At 52.4% G+C, this 24,705-nt stretch overlaps 4 protein-coding genes, 2 long non-coding RNA genes and 13 other non-coding genes across 42 annotated transcripts in view; 17 read left to right on the top strand and 2 right to left on the bottom strand.

Moving 5' to 3' along the window:
• Positions 1-154: 154 nt before the first annotated feature.
• RPL23 (ribosomal protein L23) lies at positions 155-2,197 on the top strand. Its single transcript, XM_075171542.1, has 5 exons — positions 155-254; positions 552-635; positions 946-1,074; positions 1,724-1,837; positions 2,067-2,197. The coding sequence occupies exons 1-5, from the start codon at positions 242-244 to the stop codon at positions 2,147-2,149; spliced, it is 423 nt and encodes a 140-aa protein (XP_075027643.1). The 5' UTR covers positions 155-241; the 3' UTR covers positions 2,150-2,197.
• Positions 754-885, top strand: LOC142092164 (small nucleolar RNA SNORA21). Its single transcript, XR_012676954.1, has one exon. It is a non-coding gene; the product is annotated as a small nucleolar RNA SNORA21 (small nucleolar RNA).
• On the top strand, positions 1,245-1,377 carry LOC142092165 (small nucleolar RNA SNORA21). The gene has a single exon (XR_012676955.1). It is a non-coding gene; the product is annotated as a small nucleolar RNA SNORA21 (small nucleolar RNA).
• Positions 2,125-7,132, bottom strand: LOC142091939 (uncharacterized). Its single transcript, XR_012676917.1, has 2 exons — positions 6,974-7,132; positions 2,125-3,800 (listed from the first exon to the last, which is right to left on the bottom strand). It is a non-coding gene; the product is annotated as an uncharacterized LOC142091939 (long non-coding RNA).
• On the top strand, positions 4,406-4,477 carry TRNAC-GCA (transfer RNA cysteine (anticodon GCA)). Its single transcript has one exon. It is a non-coding gene; the product is annotated as a tRNA-Cys (tRNA).
• Positions 4,751-4,822, top strand: TRNAC-GCA (transfer RNA cysteine (anticodon GCA)). The gene has a single exon. It is a non-coding gene; the product is annotated as a tRNA-Cys (tRNA).
• Positions 5,212-5,283, top strand: TRNAC-GCA (transfer RNA cysteine (anticodon GCA)). Its single transcript has one exon. It is a non-coding gene; the product is annotated as a tRNA-Cys (tRNA).
• On the top strand, positions 5,678-5,749 carry TRNAC-GCA (transfer RNA cysteine (anticodon GCA)). Its single transcript has one exon. It is a non-coding gene; the product is annotated as a tRNA-Cys (tRNA).
• An 8-nt stretch (positions 7,133-7,140) lies between the features above and the next one.
• LOC142091937 (pre-mRNA-splicing factor CWC25 homolog) lies at positions 7,141-9,911 on the top strand. 4 transcript variants are annotated; one of them, XR_012676916.1, is made up of 5 exons: positions 7,141-7,252; positions 7,622-7,816; positions 8,598-8,694; positions 8,796-9,299; positions 9,897-9,911. XR_012676916.1 is itself a non-coding variant. In XM_075171546.1 (4 exons), exons 1-4 carry the CDS (start codon positions 7,235-7,237, stop codon positions 8,801-8,803), a joined length of 267 nt encoding a protein of 88 aa, XP_075027647.1. In that variant the 5' UTR covers positions 7,142-7,234; the 3' UTR covers positions 8,804-8,939. The 4 variants fall into 4 exon arrangements, 2 of the variants coding, with proteins under 2 accessions (XP_075027647.1, XP_075027645.1); XR_012676915.1 differs by having other exon boundaries at positions 7,144-7,252; positions 8,957-9,299; XM_075171546.1 differs by lacking the exon at positions 9,897-9,911 and having other exon boundaries at positions 7,142-7,252; positions 7,622-7,765; positions 8,796-8,939.
• Positions 7,669-13,706, bottom strand: LOC142091940 (uncharacterized). Its single transcript, XR_012676918.1, has 2 exons — positions 13,551-13,706; positions 7,669-9,141 (listed from the first exon to the last, which is right to left on the bottom strand). It is a non-coding gene; the product is annotated as an uncharacterized LOC142091940 (long non-coding RNA).
• Positions 9,747-9,818, top strand: TRNAC-GCA (transfer RNA cysteine (anticodon GCA)). The gene has a single exon. It is a non-coding gene; the product is annotated as a tRNA-Cys (tRNA).
• Positions 10,092-10,163, top strand: TRNAC-GCA (transfer RNA cysteine (anticodon GCA)). Its single transcript has one exon. It is a non-coding gene; the product is annotated as a tRNA-Cys (tRNA).
• On the top strand, positions 10,552-10,623 carry TRNAC-GCA (transfer RNA cysteine (anticodon GCA)). Its single transcript has one exon. It is a non-coding gene; the product is annotated as a tRNA-Cys (tRNA).
• On the top strand, positions 11,017-11,088 carry TRNAC-GCA (transfer RNA cysteine (anticodon GCA)). The gene has a single exon. It is a non-coding gene; the product is annotated as a tRNA-Cys (tRNA).
• On the top strand, positions 11,452-11,523 carry TRNAC-GCA (transfer RNA cysteine (anticodon GCA)). The gene has a single exon. It is a non-coding gene; the product is annotated as a tRNA-Cys (tRNA).
• TRNAC-GCA (transfer RNA cysteine (anticodon GCA)) lies at positions 11,914-11,985 on the top strand. Its single transcript has one exon. It is a non-coding gene; the product is annotated as a tRNA-Cys (tRNA).
• TRNAC-GCA (transfer RNA cysteine (anticodon GCA)) lies at positions 12,514-12,585 on the top strand. The gene has a single exon. It is a non-coding gene; the product is annotated as a tRNA-Cys (tRNA).
• A 4-nt stretch (positions 13,707-13,710) lies between the features above and the next one.
• On the top strand, positions 13,711-20,724 carry CWC25 (CWC25 spliceosome associated protein). 7 transcript variants are annotated; one of them, XM_075171533.1, is made up of 10 exons: positions 13,711-13,829; positions 14,199-14,371; positions 14,585-14,821; positions 15,508-15,577; positions 16,095-16,222; positions 16,470-16,539; positions 17,018-17,208; positions 17,773-17,877; positions 18,447-18,629; positions 18,935-19,811. In XM_075171533.1, the coding sequence occupies exons 1-10, from the start codon at positions 13,812-13,814 to the stop codon at positions 18,951-18,953; spliced, it is 1,194 nt and encodes a 397-aa protein (XP_075027634.1). In that variant the 5' UTR covers positions 13,711-13,811; the 3' UTR covers positions 18,954-19,811. The 7 variants fall into 7 exon arrangements, with proteins under 7 accessions (XP_075027634.1, XP_075027629.1, XP_075027630.1 ...); XM_075171528.1 differs by lacking the exon at positions 18,935-19,811 and adding an exon at positions 19,854-20,724 and having other exon boundaries at positions 13,712-13,829; XM_075171529.1 differs by lacking the exon at positions 18,935-19,811 and adding an exon at positions 19,854-20,724 and having other exon boundaries at positions 13,713-13,829; positions 17,785-17,877.
• Positions 19,964-24,705, top strand: part of PIP4K2B (phosphatidylinositol-5-phosphate 4-kinase type 2 beta) — a 26,603-nt gene continuing 21,861 nt past the window's right edge. For 13 of the 15 annotated variants that reach the window (XR_012676914.1, XR_012676913.1, XR_012676911.1 and 10 more), the window contains exon 1: positions 21,556-21,813. Coding sequence is in view for 3 of the 15 variants with exons in the window: in XM_075171537.1 (XP_075027638.1) it covers positions 21,637-21,813 (177 nt within the window). In the remaining 12 variants the exon portion in view is untranslated. Of the gene's footprint in view, positions 20,018-20,548; positions 20,639-21,555; positions 21,814-24,705 lie in introns of those variants that run through there. The other 2 variants (XM_075171541.1, XM_075171539.1) reach the window with 2 other exon arrangements.

The following is a 24,705-nucleotide window of genomic DNA, read 5'->3' as shown; positions in this document are numbered from 1 at the left end:
GGCGCGGCTGCGCCCGTCCCGTCCCGTCCCGCCCCCTCCCGGTGCTCCCGGTACCGGGGGGTGCCGCTCCCCGCCGCCTCCAGGGGGCGCCGCGGGCCCCCGCCACCAGCGCCACGTGACTTCCCTCGCCGCCACGTGAGGCGGGCCGGCCTTCGCCACGTGACGTCCGGTGGAGCGGGAGGGGCGGGGCGGCTCCATATCCCGGCGTGCCGCGCGCGGCGCCCTCTCTTCCGGCGCCAAGATGTCGAAGCGAGGTGAGGCGGGCGCCGCGCCGGGGCGGGGGGAGGGCGGCGGCATCCGGCTCCATCCGGCGTCCCGCGGCGCCTCGGGGCGGGCGGCGCCCGCGTCGCCGCTCGGGTGGGGTCTGGCGGAGCTGGGGCCCGGGGAGCGGCGTCCGGCCCCGGCCGGGAGAGGAGGCTGCAGCCGGTGTCCTAATTCCCCCCGGGGAGGCGCGGGCTGGGCTGGGCTGGGCTGGGCTGGGCTGGCTCCCCGCTGGCTGGAGCCCGTTTGTGCTCCGTCGCCGGGGTCTTAATGTTCTTCTCGACCCGCAGGACGCGGCGGTTCCTCCGGTGCGAAGTTCCGCATCTCCCTCGGTCTCCCGGTGGGAGCTGTGATCAACTGCGCGGACAACACGGGTGAGCGCGGCCCGGCCTCCGCCTCTGGGGCTTGAGCCGGGGGAATCCAGCGGGAGGGAGACGCCCGTTGTAACGCGGAGGGCGACCAGCTGGTGGAGGCGTTCATAAAAATCAGTTTTTCCTTCTGAAAAGCTCTCGTTGGGTCTGTGCTTGTGGCGCAGCGAGATGTCGTGGAAGGAGACAGCAAAAGCATCGCTGGTGGGTGAAGCGGCAGCCCGTGCTGTTCGCTTCAGTCGGTGATTTGACAAGGGAAGCGTCGGGGCAGCGTCTTCCCGGACAGCCCGGTTAACGCCGGCGCTTCTCTCCGCAGGCGCCAAGAACCTGTACATCATCTCCGTGAAGGGGATCAAGGGGCGCCTGAACAGGCTGCCGGCGGCTGGCGTGGGCGACATGGTGATGGCTACCGTCAAGAAGGGCAAGCCGGAGCTGAGGAAGAAGGGTGAGTGCGGAGGGGAGCGGTGAGTCCTGCAGCTCCTGCCCAGAGCCTGCCTGCGCTGTAGGGTCCCTCCTGCGCGGGACGGAGCGGCAGGCCGCTTATCGAAGGGGAGGACAATTCCTCCCTCAAACTAGCGCAGAAGGCGGATGCTGAATCTCTGGAGCGTCACCTCCACCCTTCTAAAAAGCAGTTGTTGGGTCTGTGTGCAGTGGCTCGGCAAGTTGTCGTGGAAGGGCAGAGCAAAGGCATCGCTTTTGGGTGAAGTGGCAGCCCGTGCTGTTCATTTCAATCAGTGGTGTGACATTCCGCCTCGGAAAAGAAGGTTTGCTGCTGCTCTGGAGGGGAAGGGAGGAGTTCTTGCTGAATATTGTCTGTGAATTGATGGTATATTTAGAAATACAAGTGGGGAAGTGGAAAAACACTGAATTGTCCAAGTGTAGACGCAGTTGTAGGTGTTACACAGTCAGTTTTAAGTGTATTATTGACTATGAACTGTAGCTTCTCTTAGAGAAGCACTGCAAATATGAAACCAAACCCCGAACCCGTGTGTTGAGTTAGATGCTGCAGCAGAACAGTTCCTCTGGGTACCTGTTGCTGGACTGTGTGCTTAACGTGACGTTTGCGGTACCGAGCTGCTCGTTTCTCTTTGCAGTCCACCCAGCAGTGGTCATTCGGCAGCGGAAATCGTACCGGAGAAAAGATGGAGTGTTCCTCTATTTTGAAGACAATGCAGGAGTGATAGTAAATAATAAAGGTGAAATGAAAGGTACGGACAATAATCCTGTTGCACGGGGCGAAGGGGGAGCGCAGAGAGGGGTGGTAGGTCGGCGTTGCCGGTTAGAGGGCTGCGTGCTCCTGGGCAAAAGGACCCAGATTCTCCTCAGGCTCAGGAGAGCGCAATCGGGCTGAGCTAGTGTTTGTGTAAAATGTTGCCCTGAACCATCTCTGCACCTACTCGGTCCTCTAACACGCTGTTGTCTTTTTCTCTTCTCCAGGCTCTGCAATCACAGGCCCTGTGGCTAAGGAGTGTGCAGATCTGTGGCCCAGGATAGCCTCCAATGCAGGAAGCATCGCATAAACGTGTTCATCTTCGTAGAGATAAAATAAAAGTCCTTGTACCAAATAAGTAGTGTCTTTCTTGCCAAACCGCCCTCCTCTGCTGAGCAGGACAATGTTATAACGAGGGAGTTAGTTCTGGGAAACCCTTTTACAGAACTCCTTGTGTGGATATATACTTTACTAGGAAGATGGGGTTTGGAGTTTCAATATCCAACGATAAGTCTCTCTTTCAGGCAGGCTCCTGCATTACTGGAAAATATCTGGAAGGGGGTTGCAGTGGAACGACTTAAATTTTAGCAATACTGACCGAATTGATCCAGTTAAGGTATGCACGGATAGAAATTGGGAGGTCTATGAAAGCCCTTCTACGAGAAACCTTCCTACAGGGGCTCTCAAAATCGTAGGTCTGGAATTTTCTTCCAGAATGGGCAATTTAACTGCTTAGAGATACTGGTCTGATTCTGTGGGGAGGAAACACTGCCTGAAACTGATCTGTACCATGAGCTGCAGAGTTCATTCTGGAGCTCTGAGGAATGTTTCTTAGACCTTGCTGAAGACGTGCAAGGACACATCAAGCCCACTGCTGCTGGCTGGGGTCGTGGCTGAAGCACATGCCTCTAAACCCTCCATCGGTGGTGAAACAGGCCCCGAGATCATTGACTTAATTGCAGATAGAAGGGGTGATCTGAACTTTCAAGGTCAGCTGAAAGGCTTCACGATCAGGGTTGGAAGGTAGGTCTGTGCAAAAGCTCCTTACGCTATGTGAAGCCGCTTGTGATTTTCCTGGTGGTGTCTCTGGCAGAAGCAGAGAAAGGAAGGTGGATGTGAACTGCAGGTCCGCTTGTTCTCTGGCCCGCCTGAGCAAGGGCCACTGGAGGGGTAGGGAGGCTGCCTTGTGCCTGGGCTTGCAAATGAAAATAGGGGTGACTTTGTCCTGGGTATGGTGGCCCCGGTGCCCTGTAACAGCCAGGCTGACCCCAGCACGCATGCTGCCGTGGGCCACAGGGCAGGTGACGGGGTGCTGCTCCCCCTGAGAGGCGCCTGGGACTGGCTGTGACTGGTAGCCCTGGCACCCCTGGTGTGGTTGTGCTTGCCTCCATCTGCCCTGGCATAACCTGTTCCCACAGCACGTTCACTTCTCCCTTAGAGATTTTGGAGATATTTCTGTGCTACTCCTAAGGTTTTCAGTGCAGGCAGGTTATAGTGGAGGAAGGAGGGTGGTGAAGGAAGCAAAGCCTCAGAGATTTTGTAGCCCAAACATAGGTCATGATGGACAAGAGCACCAGCATCTTGCAATGGTTTGTTAAGTGTGGTTTTTGAACAGCCGTTCAGCCTGACCAATATGAATCTGCAAAATATTGTGGCCTAAAAATCGTTTCTGAGACATTCCTGCTGGATCGTCGGGAGCTGTGCACTGGCAGCAGCTGGGGAGGGGAACCCTGGAAAAGGACTTACATGGACTGAGGGCAGCTCTCCTCTCCACAGGCCGTTCCACGGAGCAAGCGAGCCGTCGTGGCTTCTTCCCAGCAGACCTGGAAGCCCCGGAAGGGTACGACGGGCGCTCTGGCTGTCAGGCAGCACTCCAAACCTGTGGCTGAAGTCGATCGCTTTCTTTCTGAGCGGTGGCCGTCTTTCCAGTCCACTGGTGATGAAGGAGCTGTTCCTCAGACCTGGGGAGAGATGCAGAGACCTGCTCATGAGTAAGGAACCACCACTAAAATAAAGGTGTTCTCCCTTGATCTGTTTTAACAGCTTGTGCTGGATTTTTGGTTTGTGAAGACTTCTTCTGCGGCAGGGCACGGCACGATGGTTGGAAGAAAGGCTTTGGGTTTGTTTTCCCTTGTCCGCGGCTCCTGGGCAGCCGGTTGGGGAAGGCCGAGAGGCTGTGGGCAGCGTGGGAGGTGTTGTGGCAGGTAGTTCCTCTGCGAGGCTGGTGTGCTGTCTAATGGCAGGGCACACCCCGAGACCAAAGAGAGGTGCAGCCGAGTGCCTTCAGCAGTGTTTTGAAGTCAGTGTTTCAAAGCGTTCTTTTTTCTTGTGCATGGTGGGATGTTTTAGAGCAAGATTAACTGGGCATTCATGAGCTTTGCGCCCAGGAGCCTGGCTGCAAGTGTGGTGAGAGAGCTAGGGGGGTTTTAAGGTGAAACGCGGGGTGACGCGAGGTCTGTGGTGTGTGAAGGCGGCGCTGCAGGCGCGGTGAGCGCGGGTGGTGGAATGCAGCAGAGCCGCCTCGTCACTGCCCAGAAGGAGCCGTCCCTGGCAAAGGTGCCCAGGCGGGGGTATAGCTCAGGGGTAGAGCATTTGACTGCAGATCAAGAGGTCCCCGGTTCAAATCCGGGTGCCCCCTCCCTTTTCCTGCCTTTTATCCAGAAAATGTCGGTTTGGAGCTCTTTATTTCAATGTTTTTCCCCTAAACCGTCCGCAGGCTCCGTCCTCCGTTTGATCGGGTGCTGGCCAGAGGTACAGAAGTAGATTCGCGCAAGAGAAGAGGACTGGCAGTGGGGCGTTTGTGAGGAGAGAGATGAGTATTTCCTGCTTTTTGTCCTGGGAATACTTTGCAGAGCTTGGCTGTGATAGTGATTAGCAGGGAGGTTTCTGCTGGGCAGGTGTGCAGCAGGCAGGGGGTATAGCTCAGTGGTAGAGCATTTGACTGCAGATCAAGAGGTCCCTGGTTCAACTCCAGGTGCCCCCTCTTTTCTCCTCCTTCAACCTTCCTTTTGCCAAAAGTCATCATAGAAGGAAGATGGCGGGATCTCCTTGGGTCTTGTGAGCTTGTTCTGTGCAGTGCAGGTTGGTTTCTGAGCTTCAGCGTTCGAGGTACTGAGCCCCTACCTATGAGGAAACTGCAGGGGTTGTGCACTGTGTAACTACTCCCTGCCTGTGTGTCCTTTCCTCTGTTCTTAATGCTCTGTAGTGATCACATTCATCACAATTTACTATATTTAACTCCCTGTACACCGTTTGGCAGGCACACTGAGGTGCGCAGGGGGCTGTCAAGGAAAAGAATCTAAGCAGTAGTCATAGAAACTTCTCTCTCTATAGAAGCGTTTTAAAAATCCCCTTGGGAAGGTGTTAATCCAAGGGGGTATAGCTCAGTGGTAGAGCATTTGACTGCAGATCAAGAGGTCCCTGGTTCAACTCCAGGTGCCCCCTCCTTTCTTCTCCTTCAAACCTTCCTTTTGCCAAAGTTTGTCACAGAAAGAAGATGGAGAGATCTCCTTGGGTCTTGTGAGGTTGAGCTGTGCAGTGCAGGTTGGTTTCTGAGCTTCAGCGTTCGAGGTACTGAGGCCTTTAGTCTTCGGAAACTGCAGGGGTTGTGCACTGTGTGGGTAACTACTCCCTGCCTGTGCGTCCTTTTCTCTGTTCTTAATTCTCTGCAGTAATCATATTTATCATAATTTATTATATTTAACTCCCTGCACACCGTTTGGCAGGCACACTGAGGTGCGCAAGGGGCTGTCAAGTAAAAGAATCTAAGCAGTGGACATAGAAACTTGTCTCTGTATAGAACTGTTTTTAAAATCCCCTTGTGAAGGTGTTAATCCAAGGGGGTATAGCTCAGTGGTAGAGCATTTGACTGCAGATCAAGAGGTCCCTGGTTCAACTCCAGGTGCCCCCTCTTTAGCTGCTTTTTCACCCTTTCTTCTTCCAGAATCTCCTCACAGACTATGGAGACACTTTCTTACCCCCCTGAGGTCTTGGAAATCACTTGATGATCTTTTGCCAAGCATGAAATCAGACTTTTGATGTTTTTCCCTCTCTTCTCCTGAATACTGCACGTACACGCAAATAAGCTGGTTCGACAGAGGTGCGACTGGTCTAGTTTTTCCTGTTTGAGTAATTGCCGTTAATGTGAACAGTAAGCACGGTGTATAAGGCCTTCCTGGAAGTGGGGATCTGTGCTGAAACGTTTTCTGACGGGAGCCGGGGCTGTGACGCAGAACTCGGCCTCTGGTTGGGTTGCCGAGGTGAGTGGTATCGCGGTGGGGGCCCCCCGGGGCTCGAACCGGCAACCTCTGGCCCCGCAGTCGGACGCTCTGCCCCTGAGCTGCGCCCCCGGCGCGGGGCTGCCGGGGAGGGCGTCTGGCGGGAAGAGATGGCTCAGGGGCAGCGCGCCGGGTTGGGAACCGGGAGGTCGCCGGTTCTAACCCCTGCCCCGGGCCCCGCCGGAGGCCACGGAACCCCACAGGGCTCCGTAAACGCGGCCCTGCAGCAGCGGTCTGGCCGGAACACAGTGAGCCAGAGGGGCAGACATCCGCACATGACTGCGATTAGAACTCCCTGGCAAACGTGCCCCATGAATTATGTCCTCTTCCAATCAATAACCCGACTTCCTGGGCACTTCTTTGGGATCGATTCTACCAACCTCATCTGAAACCTGCTCAAGTCTCGTCTTAATCCCAGTCCAAAATAAAAGTAAACTTGCAAGCACACTAGAATAGCGTGGGCATAGAACCATTTAGGTTGGAAAAGAACCTTAGGATCGAGTCCAAGTGTAAACCTAACGCTCCCGCCATAGGGGATTTTGGAGGTCGTGGTTTTCTTCTGCTGAGCCAGGGAGGACCCAACCCCCAACAGCAGCGGGGGGTGTTCAGCTGACCGAGATCCCCCTCACACACCCCAACGGCCTCCAGCTGCGAGTGGCTGAAACCTCTGCTCTGCTTTCGCTCGGGGACACCCGAGTTTGCGCTACCCGCCTCGGGGCACCGGCCACTGATGTGGGAAAGGAATGAAACCAACCGGCCGGCCGCTCACAACGGCTCCGGGCCCCGTCCTTACGGGACCGGGACCGCAGGGACGGGGGAGCCCCGCGTGCTCCACGCCGTTCAACCGGCTCCTTTACCTGGGGAGTTCGCTCGTGCTTGAAACAGTTCTGCGTTTTTTGTTGTGGTTTCTTTTGGGTTGGGTTTTCCGCCCCCGGCACCGAAGGCGGGGCCGCGCTCCGATCCGCCGGCTTCGCCCGCCATGTTGCCGGGTCCCCTCAGCGCCGCGGCGGAAGTGACGACTGTGAGCCGCGCCGCGCGGAAGAGGCGCCGGCGGCGCGTTTTGATGAGGCGCGTGCAGGCCCGGTAGCCGCGGGGAAAGCGCTCGGCCGCCCGCCGCCATGGGGGGCGGCGACCTGGTGAGGAGGGAGCGGGCGCGGGGGCGCTGGGCCGAGCCGAGAGCGGCTGGGAGCCTCCGCCGGGGCTCCGCGTTCCGGCCTGGGCTGGGGCTCGCTGGCGGGCGGGCGGGAGGCGCGGGTTCGCCGGGGCCTGCGGCCGTTCCCCGGCGGTGGCAGCGGGGCCGTCGGTGCGAGCGGGTCTCGGTGGGGCGGGACGAAGCGTGCCCCGTTCTGCGGTCGCCGCCCCCGGTGTGGAAGGGCTGCGGGCCATCGCGGCTCCGAGCGGGCCCTTCCGCGCGGGCACGGCCGCGGGCAGGCCTGTGGGGACCGGCGGGCGGGGGTTGGCGGCCCTTTGTTAACGGTGCCGGTGCGGTGTCCGCCCTCCCGCAGAACCTGAAGAAGAGCTGGCACCCCCAGACGCTGCGCAATGTGGAGAAGGTGTGGAAAGCCGAGCAGAAGCATGAGGCCGAGCGGAAGAAGATCGAGGAGCTGCAGGAGCAGCGAGCGCCTGAGGAGACGCAGCGACGCGCTGAGGTCTCAGGCACCATCCGGTGAGGGGGTGCGGGGGCTCCCGGTGCCCCCGAGGTACGTGGTTGGTGTTGCTTTATTCTGTCCGGAGCAGGTTGTGCGTAGGGAAGCTTTCTTTACGCTTGCTTGGGGCTTTGCTTGTAACTGTCAGGGCTCTGCTAATAACGGACTGTAAAGTGTCATTAGGCAGTTAGTCACGCGATACCGTTTATGTAGAAGAGGCCTATGATTTAATTCTTCCTCTGTTTCATTAAGTTAAATATCAGCTGTGTTTTCCTGTAGCTGTGACACATAAGTTCACGTTAAAAAACAAAAGTTCTCTTGCCAGGGGTTAAGCGCTGAATGTCTCTGATGCTGAAATGTTTGCATTTGTATGGAAATGTGCGTTTGATGTTTCTCACCTTCACAGGCTTCAATCACCTTAAACTCCAAAACACTTTGGAAGTCTGTGATAGAAAATAAAACGCTCTTGTTTGCAATAGCAGAAGAGAGGTTGGAGTGGATGCACCAGGGATCATAAAGTAGTTGTCCTGGAAGATTTAATGAATCCTGTCTCGGCATCTTCTTTACTTCCTCCTTTTCTGCTGCTGAGATGCTTGTAGGGAAGCAGGATCTGCACTGCTGGGCACTCAATTAATAAAGAACCAGCTTTCAGGCTTATTCCTCTGTGCAGCCCTGTTCCAAATTGCTTTAGAATTCAACAGTTTGCCATGGGCACAAAAATCTGCCTCTCCTCAAAAATATGCCCAATTCCTCCAGCTCCTGCGTGATTTCTCCTAGCCCCATTACCGAAGCCTGTTTCAGTCCTTGATTTTTGTTCCTCCTCTCTTTCTTGCAGCACTGTGGTCGCACATGCAGGGGGGTCTGGATAGTGGATGAATTCCGTAGCTGTGAGGCAGAACAGAGGAACCTGAACAGGAGTTTGGGAGGTGCAGGTACGTGTCCTTCTCACAACTCGTCAGACGGGGTTGTCTGGAGTCAAATGCTTTGCTTGAGAAACAGTCACGTAAAAATGAATCTGGATGTTTTTGAACAGCCGTTTAGCCTGACCAATATGAATCTGCGAAATATTGTGGCCTAAAAATCGTTTCTGAGACATTCCTGCTGGATCGTCGGGAGCTGTGCACTGGCAGCAGCTGGGGAGGGGAACCCTGGAAAAGGACTTACATGGACTGAGGGCAGCTCTCCTCTCCACAGGCCGTTCCACGGAGCAAGCGAGCCGTCGTGGCTTCTTCCCAGCAGACCTGGAAGCCCCGGAAGGGTACGACGGGCGCTCTGGCTGTCAGGCAGCACTCCAAACCTGTGGCTGAAGTCGATCGCTTTCTTTCTGAGCGGTGGCCGTCTTTCCAGTCCACTGGTGATGAAGGAGCTGTTCCTCAGACCTGGGGAGAGATGCAGAGACCTGCTCATGAGTAAGGAACCACCACTAAAATAAAGGTGTTCTCCCTTGATCTGTTTTAACAGCTTGTGCTGGATTTTTGGTTTGTGAAGACTTCTTCTGCGGCAGGGCACGGCACGATGGTTGGAAGAAAGGCTTTGGGTTTGTTTTCCCTTGTCCGCGGCTCCTGGGCAGCCGGTTGGGGAAGGCCGAGAGGCTGTGGGCAGCGTGGGAGGTGTTGTGGCAGGTAGTTCCTCTGCGAGGCTGGTGTGCTGTCTAATGGCAGGGCACACCCCGAGACCAAAGAGGGGTGCAGCCGAGTGCCTTCAGCAGTGTTTTGAAGTCAGTGTTTCAAAGCGTTCTTTTTTCTTGTGCATGGTGGGATGTTTTAGAGCAAGATTAAGTGGGCATTCATGAGCTTTGCCCCCAGGAGCCTGGCTGCAAGTGTGGTGAGAGAGCTAGGGGGGTTTTAAGGTGAAACGCGGGGTGACGCGAGGTCTGTGGTGTGTGAAGGCGGCGCTGCAGGCACGGTGAGCGCGGGTGGTGGAATGCAGCAGAGCCGCCTCGTCACTGCCCAGAAGGAGCCGTCCCTGGCAGTGGTGCCCAGGCGGGGGTATAGCTCAGGGGTAGAGCATTTGACTGCAGATCAAGAGGTCCCCGGTTCAAATCCGGGTGCCCCCTCCCTTTTCCTGCCTTTTATCCAGAAAATGTCGGTTTGGAGCTCTTTATTTCAATGTTTTTCCCCTAAACCGTCCGCAGGCTCCGTCCTCCGTTTGATCGGGTGCTGGCCAGAGGTACAGAAGTAGATTCGCGCAAGAGAAGAGGACTGGCAGTGGGGCGTTTGTGAGGAGAGAGATGAGTATTTCCTGCTTTTTGTCCTGGGAATACTTTGCAGAGCTTGGCTGCGATAGTGATTAGCAGGGAGGTTTCTGCTGGGCAGGTGTGCGGCAGGCAGGGGGTATAGCTCAGTGGTAGAGCATTTGACTGCAGATCAAGAGGTCCCTGGTTCAACTCCAGGTGCCCCCTCTTTTCTCCTCCTTCAACCTTCCTTTTGCCAAAAGTCATCATAGAAGGAAGATGGCGGGATCTCCTTGGGTCTTGTGAGCTTGTTCTGTGCAGTGCAGGTTGGTTTCTGAGCTTCAGCGTTCGAGGTACTGAGCCCGTACCTATAAGGAAGCTGCAGGGGTTGTGCACTGTGTAACTACTCCCTGCCTGTGTGTCCTTTTCTCTGTTCTTAATTCGCTGTAGTGATCACATTCATCACAATTTACTATATTTAACTCCCTGTACACCCTTTGGCAGGCACACTGAGGTGCGCAGGGGGCTGTCAAGTAGAAGAGTCTAACCAGTGGTCATAGAAACTTCTCTCTCTATAGAAGCGTTTTTAAAATCCCTTGTGAAGGTGTTAATCCAAGGGGGTATAGCTCAGTGGTAGAGCATTTGACTGCAGATCAAGAGGTCCCTGGTTCAACTCCAGGTGCCCCCTCCTTTCTTCTCCTTCAAACCTTCCTTTTGCCAAAGTTTGTCACAGAAAGAAGATGGAGAGATCTCCTTGGGTCTTATGAGGTTGAGCTGTGCAGTGCAGGTTGGTTTCTGAGCTTCAGCGTTCGAGGTACTGAGGCCTTTACTCTTCGGAAACTGCAGGGGTTGTGCACTGTGTGGGTAACTACTCCCTGCCTGTGTGTCCTTTTCTCTGTTCTTAATTCTCTGCAGTAGTCATATTTATCATAATTTATTGTATTTAACTCCCTGTACACCGTTTGGCAGGCACACTGAGGTGCACAGGGGGCTGTCAAGGAAAAGAATCTAAGCAGTGGACATAGAAGCTTGTCTCTGTATAGAACTGTTTTTAAAATCCCCTTGGGAAGGTGTGAACCCAGGGGGTATAGCTCAGTGGTAGAGCATTTGACTGCAGATCAAGAGGTCCCTGGTTCAACTCCAGGTGCCCCCTTCCTTCTCCTCCCTCAACCTTCCTTTTGCCAAAATTCATCACAGAAGGAAGATGGCGGGGTCTCCTTGGGTCTTGTGAGCTTGCTCTGTGCAGTGCAGGTTGGTTTCTGAGCTTCGGCATCAAAAGTACTGAGCTCCTGACCATTAAGAAGCTGCAGGGGTTGTGCACTGCGTGCGACACAACTCCCTGCCTGTGTGTACTTGTCTCTGTTCTTAATTGTCTGTAGTGATTGTCTGTACACCGTTTGGCAGGCACACTGAGGTGCACAGGGGGCTGTCAAGTAGAAGAGTCTAACCAGTGGTCATAGAAACTTCTCTCTCTATAGAAGCGTTTTTAAAATCCCTTGTGAAGGTGTTAATCCAAGGGGGTATAGCTCAGTGGTAGAGCATTTGACTGCAGATCAAGAGGTCCCTGGTTCAACTCCAGGTGCCCCCTCCTTTCTTCTCCTTCAAACCTTCCTTTTGCCAAAGTTTGTCACGGAAAGAAGATGGAGAAATCTCCTTGGGTCTTATGAGCTTGTTCTGTGCAGTGCAGGCTGCTTTCTGAGCTTCAGCGTTCAAGGTACTGAGGCCCTGACTCTTAGGAAACTGCAAGGGTTGTGCACTGTGTGGGTAACTATTCGCTGTTTGTGCGTCCTTTTCTCTGTTCTCAATTCTCTGTAGTAATCATATTTATCATGATTTATTATATTTAACTCCCTGTACGCCGTTTGGCAGGCACATTGATGTGCACAGGGGGCTGTCAAGTAGAGTCTAAGCAGTGGTCATAGAAACTTGTCTCTGTATAGAACTGTTTTTAAAATCCCCTTGGGAAGGTGTGAACCCAGGGGGTATAGCTCAGTGGTAGAGCATTTGACTGCAGATCAAGAGGTCCCTGGTTCAACTCCAGGTGCCCCCTCTTTTCTCCTCCTTCAACCTTCCTTTTGCCAAAAGTCATCACAGAAGGAAGATGGCGGGGTCTCCTTGGGTCTTGTGAGCTTGTTCTGTGCAGTGCAGGTTGGTTTCTGAGCTTCAACATCAAAAGTACTGAATTCCTGATTATTAGGAAACCTCTACGTTCCTTTTGCCAAAATTCATCATAGAAGGAAGATGGAGAGATCTCCTTGGGTCTTGTGAGCTTGTTCTGTGCAGTGAAGGCTGCTTTCTGAGCTTCAGCGTTCGAGGTACTGAGCCCGTACCTATAAGGAAGCTGCAGGGGTTGTGCACTGTGTAACTACTCCCTGTCTGTGTGTCCTTTTCTCTGTTCTTAATTCTCTGTAGTGATCACATTCCTCACAATTTACTACATTTAACTCCCTGTACACCCTTTGGCAGGCACACTGAGGTGCGCAGGGGGCTGTCAAGTAAAAGAATCTAAGCAGTGGACATAGAAACTTGTCTCTCTACGGAAATGTTTTTAAAATCCCCTTGGGAAGGTGTGAACCCAGGGGGTATAGCTCAGTGGTAGAGCATTTGACTGCAGATCAAGAGGTCCCTGGTTCAACTCCAGGTGCCCCCTCTTTTCTTCTCCCTCAACCTTCCTTTTGCCAAAAGTCATCACAGAAGGAAGATGGCGGGGTCTCCTTGGGTCTTGTGAGCTTGTTCTGTGCAGTGCAGGTTGGTTTCTGAGCTTCAGCATCGAAAGTACTGAGCTCCTGACTATTAGGAAACCTCAACCTTCGTTTTGCCAAATTTTGTCACAGAAAGAAGATGGAGAGATCTCCTTGGGTCTTGTGAGCTTGCTCTGTGCGGTGAAGGCTGCTTTCTGAGCTTCAGCGTTCGAGGTACTGAGCCCCTACCTATAAGGAAACTGCGGGGGTTGTGCACTGTGTGGGTAACTACTCGCTGCCTTTGTGTACTTTTCTCTGTTCTCAATTCTCTGTAGTAATCATATTTATCACAATTTATTGTATTTAACTTGCTGTACACCGTTTGGCAGGCACACTGAGGTGCACAGGGGGCTGTCAAGTAGAGTCTAGGCACTTCTTTGGGATCGATTCTACCAACCTCATTTGAAACCTGCTCAAGTCTTGTTTTAATCCCAGTCCAAAATAAAAGTAAACTTGCAAGCACACTAGAATAGCGTGGGCATAGAACCATTTAGGTTGGAAAAGAACCTTAGGATCGAGTCCAAGTGTAAACCTAACGCTCCCGCCATAGGGGATTTTGGAGGTCGTGGTTTTCTTCTGCTGAGCCAGGGAGGACCCAACCCCCAACAGCAGCGGGGGGTGTTCAGCTGACCGAGATCCCCCTCACACACCCCAACGGCCTCCAGCTGCGAGTGGCTGAAACCTCTGCTCTGCTTTCGCTCGGGGACACCCGAGTTTGCGCTACCCGCCTCGGGGCACCGGCCACCGATGTGGGAAAGGAATGAAACCAACCGGCCGGCCGCTCACAACGGCTCCGGGCCCCGTCCTTACGGGACCGGGACCGCAGGGACGGGGGAGCCCCGCGTGCTCCACGCCGTTCAACCGGCTCCTTTACCTGGGGAGTTCGCTCGTGCTTGAAACAGTTCTGCGTTTTTTGTTGTGGTTTCTTTTGGGTTGGGTTTTCCGCCCCCGGCACCGAAGGCGGGGCCGCGCTCCGATCCGCCGGCTTCGCCCGCCATGTTGCCGGGTCCCCTCAGCGCCGCGGCGGAAGTGACGACTGTGAGCCGCGCCGCGCGGAAGAGGCGCCGGCGGCGCGTTTTGATGAGGCGCGTGCAGGCCCGGTAGCCGCGGGGGAAGCGCTCGGCCGCCCGCCGCCATGGGGGGCGGCGACCTGGTGAGGAGGGAGCGGGCGCGGGGGCGCTGGGCCGGGCCGAGAGCGGCTGGGAGCCTCCGCCGGGGCTCCGCGTTCCGGCCTGGGCTGGGGCTCGCTGGCGGGCGGGCGGGAGGCGCGGGTTCGCCGGGGCCTGCGGCCGTTCCCCGGCGGTGGCAGCGGGGCCGTCGGTGCGAGCGGGTCTCGGTGGGGCGGGACGAAGCGTGCCCCGTTCTGCGGTCGCCGCCCCCGGTGTGGAAGGGCTGCGGGCCATCGCGGCTCTGAGCGGGCCCTTCCGCGCGGGCACGGCCGCGGGCAGGCCTGTGGGGACCGGCGGGCGGGGGTTGGCGGCCCTTTGTTAACGGTGCCGGTGCGGTGTCCGCCCTCCCGCAGAACCTGAAGAAGAGCTGGCACCCCCAGACGCTGCGCAATGTGGAGAAGGTGTGGAAAGCCGAGCAGAAGCATGAGGCCGAGCGGAAGAAGATCGAGGAGCTGCAGCGGGAGCTGCAGGAGGAGCGAGCGCGTGAGGAGATGCAGCGATACGCTGAGGACATGGGCACCGTCAGGTGAGGTGGGGCTGGTGCCCTCCAGACCTTACAACGCTCTGGAGGTGAGCACTGTCTGGTGAGGTAGTACAGGTGCTCTCGGTGCCTCTGACAGAGCCATGGCTTTAACATTTCGGATGGTAAAACGTTTACACTCACATTCGTAAGCCAGTGCCTTAAAATGTAACTTTGGAACTGTGAGAAGGATAAATAAAATGGTCTTGTTTGCAATAGGAAAAGAGAAGAGAAGTTGGAGTGGATGTACCAGGGTCCTGGGGGCATGGTGAACAGAGAGGAATATCTTATGGGTCGCCCTGTGGACAAATATGTCTTTGAGAAGACAGAAGACAAGGATGCTGGCTGTTCCAATGAGACAGGACTTCTCCCAGGCTCCATTTTTGCCAAGACTGGTGCCAATTCTGTCCTTGATATGGCAAACAAAATCCGGGAGGACCCACTTTTCATGATAAGGTACTAAATACTCCACTAAAAGCAGTAGTAGATGAGGCAAAGCATCACTATTAGCAACTCGCTAAGAGCTGTCTTATTTATCTTTGTAAAGACTGCTGTTGTGTCTCTTCCTCAAAGCTATGTCTGCCTGTTCATGAGCTCTAGGCTGTAGGTGGCAGTCCTGGCCGCAGAGAGGTCACCAGCCGCTTACACGACTAGTCGGGTTTCGGTTGTGTAGACACAGCAACATAACGTGAAAGAACGCATTTGAGTCAGTTTGCTTCTTTTGGATAATTTTGCTGACTTGATTTCAAATCTACGTTTTTGTGCTCTGAACCAACTGATGATCATTGTATAGATCATCTAGCTGCAGGCTGGTAAATAAAGATTGTTATTCCACATTGATTCGTCTCTACCAGCTTAGCTCACCCTTTTATGCATATGTGAATATATCTGGTCTGCTCTGGGAGTTCAGGCATTCATTAGCGTTGTAGGCAGATTGATGGTAACAGAACAAATTTTTGTTTACCCTACTAGTTGCACTCTTAAGTGGAGAAGAAAAGGGCAGACTCCTCCTTAGTTGGACCTATTTTGTGGAGCCTGTTTTCCTGCTTTATATGTTTTTAGAACTTGCACTTGATTAGTATCTTTCATGAAAATATATTTTCAGTTGTTTGAAAATACCAATTTTTTTTGTTCTGCTTTAGAAAGAAGGAGGAGGAAAAGAAGAGAGAAGTTTTGAATAATCCTGTTAAAATGAAGAAAATCAAAGAATTGGTAGGTGTATCTCAGTACTCCTTTACAGACTCAAAGCACAGAATACACTGAACCAGGGAGAGGATCACAGGTCAAAATTAGTATTGTTTAGGATAAGGAGCTGAGTTCTGTTTCCTGACTCTTCACAGAAAAACAGAATAAATTCAGCTTTCTATAATCCTGATTTAATAGAACAAGATGCTGTTTCAGTCTCTCGGCAGGAGTTAATTTCTCTTCCTTTCATGTTTAGTGTTATTTTAGTCTTCTGGTGTGCTTTTTTTTTTTTAGCTAGTGATTAATTGTTGGTTTAGTACTGCAGAGCGATTGCAGACATAAGATTTGATGTGCACTAATACCAAACTGACACTAGGGAAGACTCCATTAAGCTCTTTAGTTTTCAGAGAGGACCTTGTTAAATGGTTTAGGTTTTGTTCCAGGAGCCTTTCCACAGAGAGCTCTGTTACTTTGCTTTGTGATACTGGCTGCCCAAGTGTAGAGACAGTAATTATTACTAATGAAATGGTGTCTTGCTTTATAGCTGCAAAACAGTTTAGATAAAAAAGAGAAAAAGAAGAAGAAAGAGAAGAAGAAGAAGCACAAGAAACATCGACATCGCAGTTCTAGCAGTGAAAGTGACAGCAGTGATGAGGAGCGAAGCAAAAATAAGTATGTTTTGAGGTTTTGTAGTAAAAATACAATGTTTCCTGGTTAATTTGTTTGGTTTTCGTGTCTTTTTCTAATCCTCTCTGAGTTTTATCTTTCTATTTAATGCTCTTAATTTGCCTAAATGTTTCTATATGTTACTTCATTGTTTTTGCATAGTTAAATCAGTTTTATGACATTTTAATGTTTAAAAAATACTGTATTCTTGAATTTCATCTGCTTCAAAAGTACTGTTCTGTTTTCTCTTCAGGTCTCAGAAGAGGATGAACAGTTCCTCCTGGAAACCTGCTCCTTCCAGAGTCCCAGGATATGGCTTACAAGTAAGTACGTGTGTTTCGCACAGCTCTGTCGGTAGCAAATGCCCTGAGTTAGGGAAAAGCAAGAGTTTTGGCAGTTTGTTGCAAGATTGCTTCACCGGCTAGAAGGGGATTATGAGAGGGACGTGATATAATAAAGTTCGTATTCAATTTGGAGCCATGAAATTAAAGTTGTTCAGATCCTGGTAGGACTTTTGTCTGCTCTGAATTCAAGTTAAGTTTCATTCTATTTCTCTTCAGTCACATATCTGTTTAAGTACTCTGCTTGACTGTCTTGGCGGTTTAGTTTGCTGAACATGATACTGAAATAATCTTTTTAGACACAGGTGTTAATAAGAACCTAGGAAGTGAGATGAGTAAACACAAACCACAGCGTACACTCCTTCTTGCACTTAGCCTAGTCTGAGGTTTCCTCTGTGGCCTTACGTTGTTGTTGTGCTCTTACAAGACATCTCTGCTGAAAGACACTTTTGAATTCCAGGTCAGAGACTCTGACCAGAGCCACAGGTCTCGGAGCTCCCCAGCTGCCGGCCAGGAGAGGGCCCCCCACAAGCACCGGGATCGCTCCAGGTCCAGGAGCCAGTCCCGCTCTCCTCAGAGACGCTCTAGCAAGAAGAATTCAGAACAATCTGGATGCAGGGGGTCAAGATCTCCTTCCAGACACAGTAAACAGTGAGTGTGGCTAACATGGATAGTGTAAACCTAGGGCTGCTGGTGGGGAAGTTCTCTAGAATCAAAATCCCTCTTCAGTCTCCTTCTGGAGGCTTTAGTGTTCTGGCCACGTTATTGCTCAGTTCTGGGTGTAAAGGCAGGAGCTGTGCAGTTGTGCAGCAGTGCGGAAGCTAACACAGGTTAGCTCTTGGAGGGGACCCGCTGTCTGCAATCGCACTCTTCATTCGGGACACCCTCTTTCTAGGTACACCTTTAGGTATTGCTTGGGACTGTGCTTTATTTGGGCTACCAATTCTCTTTAAAAGGTATTTATAATTGTTGAATTATCTTTACTAAATGCTGATAAAATCAGGTACTAGATGTTTACTGTTGCCTGATGAAATAATTAAAACTGAGTAAAAATAGGTGGAAATTTACAGTATATTAAGAGTCATTAGAATTTGTTTTTTAAGTGGACAGGTGACAGTCCTGCAGTTATGGGAGACATCTTGGTTTTAGAATGTATACAAAAAATCCAGGGAAAGTTTAGAGGTGTGATAATGTATGTTCATCTGTCTTAATAAGGGTATTTCTGAGTTACAGACATAGCAATCGGGAAGAGAAAGGGAGAGCTAGAAGCCCTTCCCCTAAAAAGAGCTATCGACGACAGCATACTCCGGGTTACACAAGGTAACAAGATCTTGTCCCTGTGCTTTTGGATGGAAGTTGCCCTGGCGATTGTGAAACAGCTGGGTGTAATCTGTGAACCAAATTTTATTCAGCTAACTAAAATAGATTGGATCGGATATCCAGAAAGTCAGACAGAGAGCCCTGAAGTGCTCAGTTTGGTGCTCTTGAGCTTGATTGCTAGTTAACACCTTGGACAGCTTCCCAAACCAATTCACTTGGTTGCTGGTTCTCCATGTGTCCCGCGTCGCTGTGCAAGGCAGTAATGTGACGTCAGCCTTTGTCCCATGGACTGTTAATTAGAAGCATTCTGTTTCACTGTCATCAGGAAAATACGACCTTGACAGCATCATCTTAGCAGTCATTTAGAAACAAGAAGGCTGAAAAGAGGGAGAAAACAGACTCTTGCTAGGGGCATGGTAAAGCAGACATTTAGACATGTACTTACAAGCTTTGCAGATTGGCTACCAAAGAAAAAACCACGTTAAACACCCCTAATTTTGGGGATTGTAAATCATCTTAAAGATTGGAAAGCAAGGAGGGGGGGCCAGCATGCTATTGATTCACAGCAGTGGTGTTTTCTACACAAATAGAAAGATCTCTCCAGAGGAACTAGAGCGTAAACGCCAGGAAATGATGGAAAACGCCAAGTGGCGGGAAGAGGAGAGAGCAAACAACCTCAGGAAACACCGAAAGGAGGAGGAGCTGGAGCGAGAACTGGAGAAACTCGACTCCCGAGATGGGAAGTTCTTCAAGTGAGTGTCTTTTATTATCTGCTTTTTCATTCAAGGGAAGTACAGGCCACAGCTTCTGAGGAGCGAGTGATGGCCTCAACGTTTGAGATGTTTCTGATTATGGTATAAGATCCATCTCTCCTGTGTTTTAGTAGAACTAATGACATCTACTGTTCCTAAATTCTCTTCTTAACACAAAAGATAGCTATTTTTATGATGGCCTTGGTAGTCAGACTCGGAAACCAGTAATTAGTTATTTTTTGCCATCCTGTAGAAATGCCTAGTACTGTTTTACATGCAGGTATTAAAAAGTTCTCTGTTTTTAGGAGCTTGCAACAGTTTTAGGCCTGGAAGTCTGTGTGCCAAGAGCTTGTGGGACTGAAACTTGTGCTCAACAAGCAACAAGACCATTTCTAAACACAGGTGGTAACTTACAGTCCCTTGTGCACTTGGAGGCAAAGGAAACTGCAGTGGCACAAGGCCTTCCAGAAGGTGCAGTGGTGTGTAAGGAAGATCCTATAGCAGTGTTACGTATTTTGGAGTTGCTGCAGCATAGTATTCTCCAGGCTCTATAAATTAATCAGAGGAGAACGTATACTTAATTCCTGAAGCTGCCCAGAGCTGGAATCACATAAGTCACCATGAGCACAATCTCATGTGGAGAGAGATTTTTGTGTGTTTCCCTGTGTAGAAGCAACTGGTTGAGCTAACAAACTTTTTGTTTGTTGGCGTGTTGTTTGAACAGGGAGATGGGAGGAGATCATTCAGAAAAGCACAGCAGTGTGGTCTGAAGTAGTAGAAGAAAGTGAGAGGTCACAAGGATCCCTTCTCTCTCCTGTAGCTAACGTAGTCATTTGCAGCGTGAGCTCTGGCATTTCCAGGGGACTGCTGTCCTCAGTTCAGGAACACATTGCTTTTCCCTCGTTTGCTTCACGGAAAGCAACCAAGTCCTCTGTGGCGGATGCATTTGTAATTAATGGTTAGTTATATTTGTAAGACGGAGGAGACTTGAGAGCTACTGAAAATATATTTCTGAGCACCAACCTTAAATAAGGCATTGAATCTGTTACAAGCCAAGCTAAAAGCTATTCAGTTCTTTCAGTGCAGACTTTAATAGGAAATAATTTGCTGTTTTCTATGTTAGATTAATTTGGGTAGATGACTTGGGGATGGTGGATCCTGCTAGAAATGGTGTAATGTTTGGAAAGAGATTCTAATATCTTGCTTCGGTTCAATTTTCTGCAGTCGCTTAAAACTCGAAAGCGCGTCTACTTCCACCCTAGAAGATCGGGTGAAACGCAATATCCACTCCCTTCAGAGGACTCCCGCTGCCTTGGAAAAAAACTTTATGCAGAGATGAAACTTGTTCTTCCTCTGCTCCTGTGTTAAATGGAGACTTATTCCCAAAGGTGAGAGACCTCCAGCACAGGCTCACTGCTCTCTCCAGGAACAGTTACCATCTCCCGAAGAGGTGCTGGATTTCTGTGCTGCAGCCTGTGGCGTGTTCTGGACTTCTGGCATTGTGAATACATCTGTAATGAGTGTGACCTTGCAAGCAAACCTTTGCTGGAGAACTCGTGAGCCTTTGTATTCTATTTTTAATGTATTGCCAGATCTTTTCCTTCTCTCTCCACCTTGACTGGTATCATTTTTGTATATATTGTTGTTACCAGATTATGCCAGGTGGTAACTGCTTTCTACACTGGGCAGGTTGTCCGAGCTCTTTATATGACAGAGCAAAAGACCTATTTTTGGTAGTCCTTAAAAATCGGAGCAGAACAAATGCACGTGTGAGTTAATTTCGTGGAATTCGATAAAGCTACACGAGTGGCAGAATCCTGCTCGATACTGTCACCATTTCAGGTGTGGGTTTGGAGCGCGACATTAGACGAGTCTGCAAAATATCTGTAGCCGTTATTTAATTGCTCGCAGATTTGATTGGTGTTTGACCCAAAGGGAGCTGCTTCGGAGGGAAAGGAAATGAGCGGAGCATAGCTGATACAGCAGATATTTCTCTGGGATTTTCTAATGTAAGTAATGTGTATATGTACAGCAGTGTAGATCATCTTTTTTTTTTTTCCTTCTTAAATTAAGAAACTTTACTGTCATTTTTAAATGTTCTTTGTGGCTTTTGGGGGTGGGAGGGGCAGGGTAAACCTCGCTGTCAGCCGGAAGGTTTTGTGAGGGCCCGGGGGGCTGTGACTGGCCGTAGCAGCCCCTCTTCGGGTTTAATCGAGCGCCTGATTCGCTCCAGCCGGCGGGACCCGGCCCGCTGCCGCCGGTCCCCGGTGCCGCCTCCACGAGGGGTCCCCGCGCCGCCCCGGCCCCTCTCCTTGCCCTTTAAACGGCGGCCCGTGACGTGTGTAGCAGTCCATTCATAATTCCAGGCGCCTTGCTGCTTATTGGCCGGTTCAGAACGGGGCGTGGTCTGGGCGGGCACGTCACGCCAACTGGGCGAGACCAACTCCGGGAAGAGGAGGAGGGAAGGACGCTTTCTTTCCCCTCTCCCGTTTCCTCCGTCCAGCCCGTTCCGTTGTTCCTTTTCTCAGCCTAAGCGGTGCTGCGGGTCTCCCTGTTCCTGCCGCAGGTTGAGTCGGGGAGAGCCAGCGGCCAGCGCCGCGCTCCCACTCCTTAGCATCCGAGGCTCCCCCTCCTCGGTGAGGACATGGTACCTCCCGCTCCCCACCTCCTCAGCCCTCCGCCATCTTGGCGCCTCCTCAGAGCGGGGCCGGAGCGGGCTCGGCCGGCCGTGGCGGCTCCTCCTCAGCGGTGGAGCGAACCACCGCGGGGGCGGGGTGGGGGGGGCCGGGGACGGAACCACTGCGGCAGCGGCGGGGGGACGGCGAAGGGGGAAGCTAACGGGCCGGGCCGGACCAACGGGCAGGGGCTGACAGGGGCGGGCGGTACCACTGGGGGAGGGGGGGGCGTGTGCCGGGCCGGGCGGAACCATGCGGAGGCGCTGGTAGGGGGGAGCCCGGGGGAGGGGGTTCGGTCCGGCTCCCGGTGCCGCTGCCGGTCCGGGTCCGCCATGGCCTCGAACTGCGCGGGGGGTTCGTCGGCGGGGGGCGTCGGGGCGGCGCTGGGCTCGGCCCTCAGCGCCAGCAAGACCAAGACCAAGAAGAAACACTTCGTCTGCCAGAAGGTGAAGCTGTTCCGGGCCTCGGAGCCGCTGCTCAGCGTCCTCATGTGGGGGGCCAACCACACGGTGAGCGCGGCCCGCAGCGGGCCCTCCCCGACCCCTCAGCCCTCCTCCCCGGGTCGGGGCCCTCATCCCCCTCACACCGGGCCTTTCCCCTCAGCGAGCGCCCTCGCCCCCGCCCCCCCCGATCGGGCCCTTCCCCTCTCTCCCTCAGGCAGGGCCTTTTCCCGCCCCCCTCAGACCAGGGCCCTCGCTCCCCGGAGCGGGCTCTGTCCACCACACCCACTTTCCCCCTAAATCGCAGCCTTCCCTCCCCCTGGCATCCGTTCCCTAATCCGGGTCCTTCCCTGAATTCCCACTCCCAGGGCACCCCGGTGTCAGGACCGCTCGTCCTCCTGGCCTGGTGGGTGGGTCTCCGTGGGCTTTCTCCTTCCCGCCTCCGTCCCTGTCCCTGGCAGTGCCGTCCTCCTGGGGTCGGGGCTCCTTCCCCAGAGCATCCCCGTCTTCGGCCAGTCTGGGTCCCCACCTGGATCAAGGTGTCCCTCCCGGACATCGCTTTCCTCGTGCCTGGGGGTGGCTTTAGGCTTCCCTGCTGCTAGACACTTCTCTTTGCCTGCCGCCTCGCACCCACCCGACTGCCTGTGTCCTCTTCCCCAGCACCCTCCTTCTCTTTCCCAGGACTGGGGAGGGGGAGCGATGCCATTTTGATTTGCGTCCCTTCGTGTAGGGTGCTGTTGCCTGGCACACCCGCCCTCTGGCACCGGAGGCCCTGAGGATGCTCATTCAACACCCACAGCGCTGTCCCCTGTCACAGCCCCTAGCTTTTTTGCTCGGGGCAGTCCCTATGGCCCCATAATGGTGAGGGGACTCCCACGCATCACGACCCAGAGGTCCTACACGCACAGTGACAATCCTGTTCCTCAGTTGGCTGTATGAGGAGAATTACACGTGTCTCTATTTTCCATCCCAAAATATAAAAGTGTCTTTTTGCCCCCATCTGTCCAGCCTTGTCTCCCTGTGACTTCAGGCTTCAGCTACCAGAGCTCTGGGCACGTATGTCGCCCGGACTCTCGGCCTCGGTTTCCCTGGGTTGGCACGAGTCTTGGGAGGGAGCTGGGAGAGGGTCCCTTGGAAATGTCAGCGAAGGCTCAGCTCTTTGATCCACCTCCTCTGGAGGTTCCCAAGACCATCTTTATATTTTTTTCTCTGGAAACTTCTCCCTTGTCTGTGATGGCAGGCACAAATCTCATATTGGAATTGATTTGCCACTGCTCTCTGGATGCTGTTCTGGGAGAATATTTAGGTGGTCAAAGAATTCAGAAACCTCATCCCTTCTTAGATGAATATGCTTTCAGGGCTCAGACACCTATTTCTCCAGTGGATTAATGGATGTTTCCTAGAGAGTGAAAGGGATTTAGGTTTAACTTTTGCAGAAACAAATAACACACACAAAAAATTAGAATTGCATTTTTAGCTTGCCTGATGATGGAGTGAAAGCTTCCAAATGTAGTTCAACACGGCGCTGAATTTCTAAGTCAAAGAATGTTCCAAGTGCTTGCTGCTCAGAGCCTTGCCCAGGAAGCAGGGTAATGAATTTAATCAGGCTTTGATCAGTGGTGCTATTATGAGCCCTGAAGAAATGGAAATTGGTGGGATTCTTCTGAGTTTCATTTGTGGCCTCTTGGGGACAGTTGTTGCTTGGTGGCAATTAGGCTTTTTCTTTTTTTTGTAGCTGTTTGGGTACTAGGAATCTGGCAACTTTTTTAGGCACTGGATCAGGACAATGTAACTTTTGGAGCACTTGGTTGTGAAATATTTAGGCAAAGGGAGGAAGGCAAGCTGACAGTTCTGTGTGAACACTAAGCTAGTAGCGAGATTATAATGGATGCACATTATGAAGAAATTGCTGCCAGAAAGGAGGACGGTATTCTGAGGGGCTGGGAAGGGGTTTAGAAAATTTCAGCTGTGACCTCCTCACCCTTGGACAGGCATCCAGGATTTCCCAACAAATTCTTGCTAGTTCATTTTTCCCCCACCTCTCTGCCACCGATCTCAGTCTGCGTTCGGGTGAGCCTTGTGAGCGCCGGGGAGGGTTGGTGGCTGGTGTGGCCACGCTGCAGAGCAGGCTGCGAGCTGAGGTGGCTTTGTTTACTCGACACACAAGCAGCTGCCATCCTGGTCTGCGTTTGGGAGATGGTGTTGGTGCCCTGGTTATATGGGAAGTGGAACTGCTTATGTGCTTCCAGCAGATGGGTCTGGACAGCTTAGAAGTATTTTCAGGAGCATCTTTGGACTTTGTTGGAAATCTTTTGGGGGGGGTTGTTTAATGTTTGGCTTCTGAACCACGGTTTTACAAGGAGGGATGAATCCTGTGTCTGTGGAGCCCTGCCTTGGGATCCCTGCAGTAGGAGGGGGAGAAAATTGCTATCAGCACAAACCACGAGGCTGTGCCAGAAAGATTCTGTCAAAAATACTTGCATTAGAGATGAACTTTTTCGTGGACAAATCAAACAAACAACCATTTTATGCAATCCACCATTTCTGTTGACTGAAGAAATTCCCTTGGGTCCATTAACCAAGTCTGGCAACAGTTCGGCCCTGCCTTGTGTTTAAACAAGCTTGTTAGCAGCTGGTGTGAATACAGGCAGCGATGGGTCTGGAGAGGATCAGGAGCAATGATCTTAGCGCACCAAGAACAGGAACTAGTTTCTGGAACGCCAGTTCTAAGCATTTCTGTTTAAATAGCGAGTTGGGTCTTGGCCGTCCTGGTGGTCTCCAGCCAGCGTTTAAACCAAGTGAATCAGGATCGGGGTGCGGCTGTGGCTGGTGTAAGCAGGGCCAAACGTGGGTGGTATTGGTCTGACAGCTAAATTTTGAACTAGAAAACCATGGAGGGGAGGAGAGAACTTGTGCAGATAGGAGAAGAAAGTGGAGTCACAGAGGCTCACTTTTGATTTC

This window comes from Calonectris borealis, chromosome 22 (genome assembly GCF_964195595.1).
Source record: "Calonectris borealis chromosome 22, bCalBor7.hap1.2, whole genome shotgun sequence".
Taxonomy (NCBI): domain Eukaryota; kingdom Metazoa; phylum Chordata; class Aves; order Procellariiformes; family Procellariidae; genus Calonectris; species Calonectris borealis.
The sequence above is the reverse complement of the archived record's forward strand: the minus strand, read 5'-3'. Positions and strand labels throughout refer to the sequence as shown.